General features: G+C 31.4%; 1 protein-coding gene across 1 annotated transcript; it reads left to right on the top strand.

Moving 5' to 3' along the window:
- The first annotated feature begins 1,315 nt into the window (after window positions 1-1,315).
- Window positions 1,316-10,368, top strand: LOC109803455 (GTP binding protein). The gene is made up of 12 exons (XM_020365039.2): window positions 1,316-1,526; window positions 1,912-2,079; window positions 2,286-2,409; window positions 2,515-2,606; window positions 2,891-2,989; window positions 3,844-3,957; window positions 5,071-5,135; window positions 6,459-6,575; window positions 6,842-6,917; window positions 8,907-8,999; window positions 9,579-9,629; window positions 10,060-10,368. The coding sequence occupies exons 1-12, from the start codon at window positions 1,440-1,442 to the stop codon at window positions 10,156-10,158; spliced, it is 1,185 nt and encodes a 394-aa protein (XP_020220628.1). The 5' UTR covers window positions 1,316-1,439; the 3' UTR covers window positions 10,159-10,368.
- The last annotated feature ends 345 nt before the right edge of the window (window positions 10,369-10,713 follow it).

Below are 10,713 nucleotides of genomic sequence, written 5' to 3'. Positions count from 1 at the left end.
CTGCACCCGTCAATTTGCTTCATGCATTCATTTCTTAATTAAAATATTCAAACTAATGGTTGTTTTAGAACACTATTTTTGCATATATCAAATTGAATATATATATATATATATATATATATATATATATATATATATATATATATATTACGTCTAGATCAGGTGTTTTAGAACATAATATATGTAAAATATAAAAAATATATTTCAGATTTGCCTTTTCGGAATAGAAAAAAAATAAACATTGAATAAATCTCACAACACTATAATTAACTACATAGCAAGGAACTAATTCAAACAATTAAGTATATTCTTTATCCTATCTTTAAAATTTATTTTAGTCATTTTTTAAATTTTAATTTTAATCATTTATATTTTAAATTAAGGTCAATTTAATTCATGAGTGTTTCTAATCTTGAGACACAACTTAATTTTTTTTTTCTGACTTATTCAATATGTAAAACATATTCACCTTCATGAAAATAACTAAATTTAATTGATATTTGAACTAAAAATAGTTATAAAGATTACGTAAAAATAAGTATAAAGAGTAATAAAAATAAAAATAAAAAATAATATTAAATTATTTTGATTTAAACATCAATTAAGTTTCATAATTTTTATGAGACAAATTTTATGTTTCAAATTAATAAAAAAAATATTTACAGTTGTCTTCCAAAATTGAAAATAATTAATTTTTCATAAGAGCCAAAATAATATAAATTTAAAAGAGAATAAAATGAACAGTTTGAAATATAAAAAATAAAATATTTTTTTAAAAATAAAAGACTAAAAATATAATTTAACTTATAAATTAAAACAATTATTTTGAATAAAAGTGATTTTAAAAATCATTCTTTTACAAAAAAATGTTTTTTTCCTATTTTTTTTACAAAACATTTTTTATAGATGTAAAACATTTATTTTTATGAATATAGTTATAATATAATTTATATGTTCATAATCATTATTTATTATAAACTAAAATTATATAAAAATATATTTTTATATAAACTATTAGTGTAAAATAAATTTTTAAAATGATTATTAAGCCACAAAATAACAGGTATTAGTGTAATGGAGAAAGAAACACTATGTAACTATCTGATTTTTAAAAAACAAATAAAAGAGATAATCAAGCAAGTGTTTAATCAGAGTATGTGAAATATTCGGAGAAGGAAATTTACGAAATAGAGAAGAGGGAGAAGAAAAAGTATATATAAAAAATATTGGGAGGGATAAAGTAATTTAGAAATAATCATAATAGAGTATATTTTTAAGCCCCAAAATGATTATTATTTATTAATGAAAAAAAGAGAGATGGAGGAACAGTGAGCATATTGTCTGGCTTTCCCTTCATACAAAAACCCTACCAAGGCACAAGTTTGAGATTCTAAGACCCTCTTTTGCTCTTTCTCCTTCATTCCAAATCGCCGCTAAAAATGCCTCCCAAATCAGCCAAATCCAAGGAAGCTCCAGCTGAGCGACCCATTCTCGGTCGATTCTCTTCTCACCTCAAAATTGGCATCGTATGTTTCTTTTTCCTCTCTCCAAAAATCCACTAATTTTCGATTTTGACACTATTCTCAACTACCCTTTTCCAATTACAAAAATGGGTTCACCCACTTTCATCGAACTTCCTGATTTATATGATATTAGTTATCATGCATCGGAACTGAGCTTTAAACACTGGGTTGCTGTGTATTTGTTTTCAAATACTTGATTGAGTATTAAGGGGTGTAGTTCAGTTAGAGTTAGTTGGGCAGAGTGTTTAATTGTTGTAAATCTTTTGGTACCAAGTTGGATTCAGATAGATAAAAAAAAATGATTGATTGAGTTAGTGAAATGAGAATTTTGCATCACAAGATTTTTTATTTTATTATTTTTTCATGTTATTGTTCCTTCCTTGTACAGGTGGGCTTGCCAAATGTCGGAAAGTCTACTCTTTTTAATACTCTCACCAAGTTGGCAATACCTGCTGAGAACTTCCCCTTTTGCACCATTGAGCCTAATGAGGCGCGGGTCCATGTACCCGATGAGCGGTTTGAGTGGCTTTGCCAATTATACAAGCCAAAAAGTGAGGTATGTAATGGAACTCATATCACATTATTGGTGAATATGTGGTGGCCTTGATAACTGAAGTTCATTTTGTTCATGTATTAGCTTACACTCAAGCTGTATCCAGCTTTTAATTCTATTTGTTGCACCTGATATATTCTGTTAGTTGTTTGTTCTTGATGGACTAGTCTTTATTTCCTGTGTTGTGACGTGTTGAAGTTGTAATCCAGGTCTCGGCTTTCTTAGAAATCCATGACATAGCTGGATTGGTCAGAGGTGCTCATCAGGGGCAAGGGTTGGGAAATAGTTTTTTATCCCACATCCGTGCTGTAGATGGCATATTCCATGTTTTACGTAAGCTGATGCCTAGTATTCTTTGCACACTTCTTTTATTAGTGCTGCATTATGATTTTATGACAATTTGGGAGCTTTTAATATAGAGTCCTTGCTGTTTGTCAGGTGCATTTGAGGATCCGGACATTATTCATGTAGATGATACTGTGGACCCAGTTAGGGATTTAGAGGTCATTACTGAAGAATTGCGGCTGAAGGTATGCATAATTAGCAACTTTATTTATCATAAAGGGGGTTTTCCTAACAGATATGTTGAGCAGTTTGGTAGCTGTGCTCCGTTGTATCTTTTTAATTCTTTGTGTGGCCTTCTATTTAGCATTAAGGAGGATCCCTCATCCTCCATTTTGTTTTAATTTCTTCTTTTCATAACCTAATGAATTTATTATTTTATGTAAATATAAACCTTATACCTGTTTTATAGATTTGTTTGTATATTGTAATATAACTGCTAAGCCTTTCCCCCTTTTGCATAATATTCTAGGATGTTGAATTCATAGAGAGAAAGATAGAAGATATAGAGAAAAGCATGAAGAGGAGCAATGACAAGCAGTTAAAGATCGAGCTCGAATGTTGTCAAAGGGTTTGACTTTAGCTCCTTAGCATTACATGATTCATTTTTTGTCCCCAATGATGAAATGGCCTTCTTTTGTTTCATATGTCGTATATAATTTGCAGTTTGCATCATACCTGTTGCATTTGACAAAATTAACTGGCACAATTTTCTTACTTGTATCTCATTTTTTTTTGTGGTGTGTGTAATGCTTTCTGTGAAATGGTTCTTTTGGGCTCCTTAATATGTTACTGCATTAAAAAGAAGTAGAACCTTGTAGCAAATTTCTCAAACATACAGAGGGTTGTGGACCATGGACTTGTTTTATCATTTATTTTTTCTCTTAATTTTGTTGCTTGTACAGTGTTAACTTTTATTTGTTTTTGATGAAGAGAAAATTTATCTTCAATTCTGTGGTTATTGTTGATCAAAATACTTTCATTGAATGGTTTCATGGAACTAGTAAAAACATCATCATATCATTCTACTATATGGTTTAGTAAGGCGTCTGAAGATTTTCTTGATTTCTATTTACAGTACTGGTTGCTTCCTGCTTATTTCATATATCATTTGTTGTTCTTGACTGGAATTATCTTAATATATTATATTTATGTGCATTTCTCATGGCACCGTATGAATGAGAATGTAAGTAAACAAATGATTCAAATTAACATCAATGGAGGTAACAATTTTAGCTCATGTCAAAGCACAGTTTTTTGTTTTTGTTTCTGTTGCATTTATCTTATGCTTTGCAATATCACATATTCTGATCTTATGTCACTGTCACATTTTTTCCTCTTCTCATATGTTGAATTTTGTACATATGAAAAATGTGTGGATACATATTGGATGTAAATTATGGTGGCAATTCTTCATGTCTTCAGGTGAAGGCATTGCTTGAAGAAGGAAAAGATGTACGTCTAGGGGATTGGAAGGCTGCTGATATTGAGATTTTGAATAACTTTCAGTTACTAACTGCTAAGCCTGTTGTATACTTGGTAACTCTCTCTCTCTCTCTCTCTCTCTCTGGTTGAAAATTTGTTTGACTGTGAAGTGAGAAAGTTCTTATTGTTTACTATGTACTGAGTTGGCACCTAGCAACGCCTGTTGAATACTATTTCAGATAAAAATATTTCATCTTATGTTAATTTCATTTGCAGTGTCTTTGTCAATTCTTATTATGGTTGAGGTTCATATCCGTAGGAATGGAAATGCAAGAATGATACCAAGTATCTGATGTTGATCTTTTTTTTTAACCTGGGCTTCTGTTTTCTACTTTGCCTGCCTTTTTTTATATACATCCAGCACCATAGTTTATAAATCACCAGTGTATATTTGCGTGTGTAATTTGACTAATAGAAAATATTTAATCAAGTTGTTAGATTCTCTGTTTGAATTGATTAAAAGAGATAGGACATAATGAAATGGATTAAAATGGAATGGAGTGGAATGGGACGTAATGGAATAAAACCTCCATTCCTTTGTTTGGGTATTTTTTTTTATGATGAAATGAAACAAAAATCTCATTCCTCCCAAATTGTGGGGGGTAAAGAAAAATGAAGGTAAACAATGACGAAATAGGATGGAATAGTTTCCGCTATTTTCCATTATATTCCATCCTCATTTTTCCAATCTAATCAATGGAACATAATATCATTATATTCTATTCCCCTCCATTCTATTCCATGCTATTAGTTTGGTTGAAATTAAAATATGAATGTAAATGTTGATTATTTTATGTCCAAAGGCATTTGCAGCCATACAATTTGGCAAATCACGTAATCTGTTCCACTATATCCCGTGTAATAATTCTTTCCTTTCTCCTGCTCTGGGTTATCAACCTGTAATTCAAAATTCACACATACATGTGGCATGTATGAATATCCAGGTTATTTTTATTATTTAATTTGGTGTTCCCGGGCATGTTATATTCATATTTTTCAGAAGTTGCTTTATCACCATTTTTGTTGTGTCAACTATAAAATTTCTATGTTGGTGCTTTCTTACAGTATTTCCCAAGTGAATGAGGTGCTATATCATAGAATTAGTGCTTATTTGTTCTTTTGTTTATATGAAATTTCTACATCTTGATACCAAAATTTCATTCACAGGTTAATATGACTGAAAAAGATTACCAAAGAAAAAAAAATAAGTTTCTGCCCAAAATTCATGCATGGTATGTAATTTTTCTCTGTTATTTTTACAAAGTCTTTTTTCTTTCATGAATAATTTAGACCTTGTCTCTCTCCATGACTACCTCTGAAGTCTGAATGAGTACGAAGGATGCCAAAATAGGGTGCAAAGTATTCTACATATTCATGCACAAAGCACTCAACATGCGTGCACTTTTAGTGGTCTTTCTTCTAAATTTTGTGCTACTTAACTTATATGTCCTTTCAAAAATCTGCCTAAAAATTTTTGTTGTGTACTTAATTGATGGGATGGAAGTCTGTATTTTTGTTGGTCTACTGTTATGTCTTGATGTGCATAGGAATATCGGATATGTCAATTTTCATTCCTTACATTCCTTTCCTGGTGGACTTATATCAGCAATACCCCAGGTAACAAGAAATACAGTGCAAGAGTGGGTGTCAATGAGAGTGCAACTGCCAATTAGTGAAGACATTCTCTTATACAGGTGGTGCATCTTAGTGCACCTATGTAACTTATAAGTAGAAAGATTGAACTAAAACTATGTGCTCTTCTATGGACATAAGCTCTATTATTTGTACAGTTTATGCAGTAAATAAATAAGAGTAATTGCTGGCTTAATTGAGTTAATTACATCCTAACAATTGCAGTTAATCAATTATTAATGATAACTGACTTGCATCCTATATATTTTGCATATGCCAAATCTAACACTATTAACAAAACTTTAAAGGATTTACATATCCTTTTGTATATTTATCAATTATCAAGTTTTATCTAGTATAGTGTTTAGTATAAATGACAAATTTTGGAAAATAAAAATGGAAGTTTACAAATTAATAGCAAAATCATATTTGATTTTTTGAAATACTGTAAATAGGATTTTGTGGCATCAAAGAAGTAGTTGGTCTCATCTGGAAAGCAGACTGTAGAAAGTCACATCACATATTTCGTGGATCAGCAGCTTGGGCTAATGAATTCTTATTGCTGAGCTAGATTTTTTAGAATTGGAGTTGATTCCACACTACTAGGTTATGGGTTGAGAGTTTATCCATCAAAACACTGTGACAGGGAATGCCTTTAACTGTCTACTTCCATTCCTTCAGCCACAAACTCTGGCTGCATGACAGTGGGTTTCTATTCTTGTAGTTGTCAAATTGAATTGTTATTGCAGAATGCAGATTGTAGTATTTTTTCTGTTTGAAATTTGAATACTAATTTCATACTGGTTTTCCATAGTACCCTCTCCAAATGGAGAATAAAATCTTAACTTATTATTTTTCAATGTTTGCTGTTTTGTAATGTTGATAAAGAAATTTAATTAACATTGGAGCCTTGTGTTCTCCAGGGTCCAGGAGCATGGTGGTGAGCTAATTATTCCTTTCAGCTGTGCCTTGGAAAGGAATCTTGCAGATATGCCCCCAGACGAAGCAGCTAAGTATTGTGAGGAGAACAAAATTCAAAGGTCTGTTCAAAGTATTTGTTGTACTTCTGTTAAATGTTTGATTGCAAAAATTAGGAACAGTTGTGTCTCCTTACTGTGGTTAATGTACAATTATGATCCCCTGATATCTTTTTCACAAATTTAATCCCTCAATATTTTAATAGCTATAGTGAAGTCTTTCCATCTCTTTTTCTATACCCAAGAGGCTAAGTATAGATTGCAGAGTTATATGTAATTATACTCTATATTGCTGCGTACTGATATTTTTACATTCTTCATTTCAACAGTGCTCTTCCCAAAATAATAAAGACCGGATTTTCAGCTATTAATCTTATTTACTTTTTCACAGCAGGACCTGATGAGGTAATATATCCAAATACCTACTATCGTACTGATTAAGGTTGCCTTAGTTTTTATAAATTTTCTTCGACATTTGTACAGCAACCAAACCAAACTATAATTTTTTTTATTTCTCGTGTTGACTGTTGAGAAGATTGTGCACAAGACTGGCATCCTTAGTCTGTATGGTATTTGTTGAAAAACAATATCCTGAGGGACTGGGTTCAAATGCTGGTAACCCAAAAAAAAAGAAGATTGTGCTCAAGTATAAACCTTTTCATTATTACTGTGTGATACTCAAGTGCATCTTATAGAAATGTTGTTTATTGTTTATATTTTTCTATAAAAAAATTATCATGTAAAAGGATGATTTATCATATGGCTGGGCAAACTGAAAAAAAAAACCTTCAAATGTGAAGTTGTATATTAGCTTTGAAAGATGCAATACTGTTAATTTCAAGTTCACAAATATTATTACTAAGTTGATTTTTCAATTGACTTGAAATAAATTAGTTTACTTGAAGCCAAAGCCAAGATTTTAACTGAATTAGTACTGTTTCTGCTATACTCATAGGTTGATGCAATTGGCTTATTAGGTTTGAGGCCAGCTGTATGCAATATCTTTGTTGGGTTTTTATGCATCAAATGTGTGTTGTGAATGTTTTGCCATCATCCATGTCCAGATTGCAGAACATCTGATGCTAAAATCAAATGAACCAGAGAAATTATATGGTCAGACCAAAAATGATAGAACCCAATTGTAATAGATGAAAATAGGCTAAATCAACACCGAATTACAGAAACTGCAGCAATTTCTTGTTGTCCCAGTGTTCAGAAACCCCTACAGAGACTTTCTCTGTCCAAAAAACTGTAAAATATTATCCATAACTGTCTCCCAAGACTATCACATCCATGAAAGCAGAAATAAATAACTGAACCATAAACTGCCATATGGAAGTTACTAAAACTGAGTTCTGACATGCATTTTCCAAATTAACTCCTATAATAGGTCCTTACCATTATAGCACTTAAGATTTCAGTTGTCAAAATCACTGAAAAAGATGACCACTTTGTCGCAAAAATGAGTATTCCTGTTTCTCATTTACTCAAGTTGGATTCAGAACCTTATATTTTTTTTTTCATGTGCACAAACAAGAAACAATACCAATTTATACAGTACTATCCAGTACTGAGTATCTCAATAATGACTTGAGGTTTGTACTTTGAGTCAGTTTTCTTTTATGATAATCTAGTAGATTGTGTAGTGAAAACAACTGTTCCAAGAGTGATGTGAGGGCTAAGATGCCTGGTTGAAAGCCTAGGGACTGTATGGTGTTGTCTGTGCATGGGGTTATCTGAATATACCATTTCTTTTAATTCCAGAATAAATTGCAGTTAATTATCTTAGAATGGAGTCCCGTGGATGTTAAAATCTCTTGTAAATGGGAAAAATATTGTTAAACAATATATTTGTTATGAAATTATTGGTTGTGTAAAGATTGTTTAAAACTATATTTAGGGTATGGATGCATCTAAAACATCGATGTAACTTTGTTGGGGGTGTTAATTTATATGTTTTGATTGAGCTTTGTACGATCTTTGTATTCTAGCAAACTACTTTGAGATGGTTCCAATTTGAGATTTGTGTAACTGACCTCAAATTTACTTTTTAACTTTTGATGTTTCTCTGTTGGGTTGCCTTGGTGGAACGTTTTGACTGAGCTGAGAATTGTTATTTCTGTTGCTGTTTATTTCAGAAAATAGTATCTGGTGTGCCTAGGTTGTATATGAAATCTTTTCTTACAGCCATGAGTGGTTTTACTCTGCTATTCCACATAGGTTCCAATTCCATTGTGTCTGGATGCTGTTTAGTTTTTGGGTATAACAACCATTGGGATGTCTACAATAATTCAATTAAACCAATTTTCCTTTAGTTTCCCCATGTCTAATGTAATTTCACAGCATTTGTTGCCTTTCATCGATTAATAATTCTTCTGGTATAATTTCTTTCAGGTTAAGTGTTGGCAAGTTAGACGCCAAATAAAGGCTCCTCAAGCTGCAGGGACTATCCATACTGATTTTGAAAGAGGGTTTATATGTGCTGAGGTGAGTTCATTAATTTAACTTTTCTTGATTCTGATCTGGCATAATCTTCCTCCTATATAACTGCGATTATTGGTTTAGCATTATAGTTCTGTCAGTATTGATTATACAATCAAATTATGTGTTAAGACTTAATTGACCCATGAATTTACTAAAGGGTAATATTCAAATTGTATCATGCTATTTGAAATATAGGATCCATGGTACAACCTACACTGTTGACGGTTCTATTATGCATCGAGATTTATTCCAAAATCATCGATCAGGTTTTAATTTTCTAATTAGAAAGAGGTCCACATATCTCTTATTTGAAATGGCAAATTGAACAGTTTTTGTGTCACCAATTAAATGACTTGCCACTATGTCCATGACCTATTTGGCATAACTACTACTTGAGAATGTATTTGTTCTATTCATTGGTCATATAGTTTAATTTATTCTAATTGATCCGCTTAACTTTTTTTTTCTTTCATTTTTCTGTAGCTGTTTTTGTTGTTACAATAGCTTCTATATTAACAAATATGGTTCAATCTTGTAACAACTGATCCGGGGTGCTTGACTGCTTCATGAATGTTGTTTCAGGTGATGAAGTTTGACGATCTAAAGGAACTTGGTAGTGAGGCAGCTGTGAAGGTATGAACTTGGTTGTAATTTTTGTTTTGTTTAATATGTTGTACAAATAACATTTCTCTTTCAAGAATTTTCTGGAAAAGTGGGAAAAATCTCTACTCACCTGGGCAAGTTAAGATAGCATTTCATGTCTAATAGCTTAGGTTAATTGTTGCTAAAAAATTGAGTTTAAGGAATCTGTTTCTGGAATGTGCTAATTCTTTTTATTGTTGGGTTTCTGACTTCTGATGCTCAATGCTGCATTGAATTGAGGATAAGTGCTATGCATGTGCAGTGGTTGCTTTCAGCATATGAAACTTGTTCATTTATATGCTGTGTTACCAAAGATCTAGCATCCTCCATTTGTCTCTTTATTATATACATGTATATCGTTGTTGCCTTCTTTTAGGGACCTAACCTTTTCTTCAACTTTGTTGTATGTGTTGTCTAATAGGCTGCTGGAAAGTATAAACAGGAGGGGAAAACGTATGTGGTCCAAGATGGAGACATTATCTTCTTTAAGTTTAACGTTTCTGGTGGGGGGAAGAAGTAAAACCACATTCATCTCAAATACCCCTTGCCTGCTTTGCATGGAGGTTCTATTTTATGATACTTGCCTACCGTGGTGTTGCACAATTTGTAGAAGTTTCAAAATGTAATTTTGTGGACCATATTATATATTATTTACCTATTTAGGTTTAATATTTATTTCTAGTGGATTTTGACTTCTAATCCATTTCAATGATCTATTTATGCTACGCTACATCTTATAGCAGTTTTGAATACTTATTGAGTTATTGTATGCTAAATAATTTAATGATAGGTGCATTCTCCTTAATTTGATATAGTTTTATTTTATACTTCTTTAACTTAAACAAATGAGTATCAAAATATTTTATAAACAATTGATAATAAAAATTGGTGATTATTAAACAAATCTTTCTGGCTGATGCGAAAAATGTGTTATTTAGCGCTCTTCAATAAGCTACTGTCAATAAATTCTAAGGTGTTAAGGTTATCATCAAGTTATCAATGGCTCCTGAATTTAATGAAATTTTTTAAGGTATATGTAATCTTCTTATGTCTCCTTTATTTTTTTTTAATTACA

This window comes from Cajanus cajan, chromosome 1, assembly GCF_000230855.2.
Source record: "Cajanus cajan strain Asha chromosome 1, NIPB_CcT2T_4, whole genome shotgun sequence".
NCBI lineage: Eukaryota > Viridiplantae > Streptophyta > Magnoliopsida > Fabales > Fabaceae > Cajanus > Cajanus cajan.
This window is presented reverse-complemented; position numbering and strand designations above follow the sequence as displayed.

Excerpts from the sequence above, each read along its gene's own strand:
- LOC109803455 (XM_020365039.2), top strand. The coding sequence starts at position 1,440 with ATGCCTCCCAAATCAGCCAAATCCAAGGAAGCTCCAGCTGAGCGACCC. Across the intron at positions 2,410-2,514 it reads TGGCATATTCCATGTTTTAC|GTGCATTTGAGGATCCGGAC; the intron begins GTAAGCTGATGC and ends GCTGTTTGTCAG. Across the intron at positions 2,607-2,890 it reads CTGAAGAATTGCGGCTGAAG|GATGTTGAATTCATAGAGAG; the intron begins GTATGCATAATT and ends ATAATATTCTAG.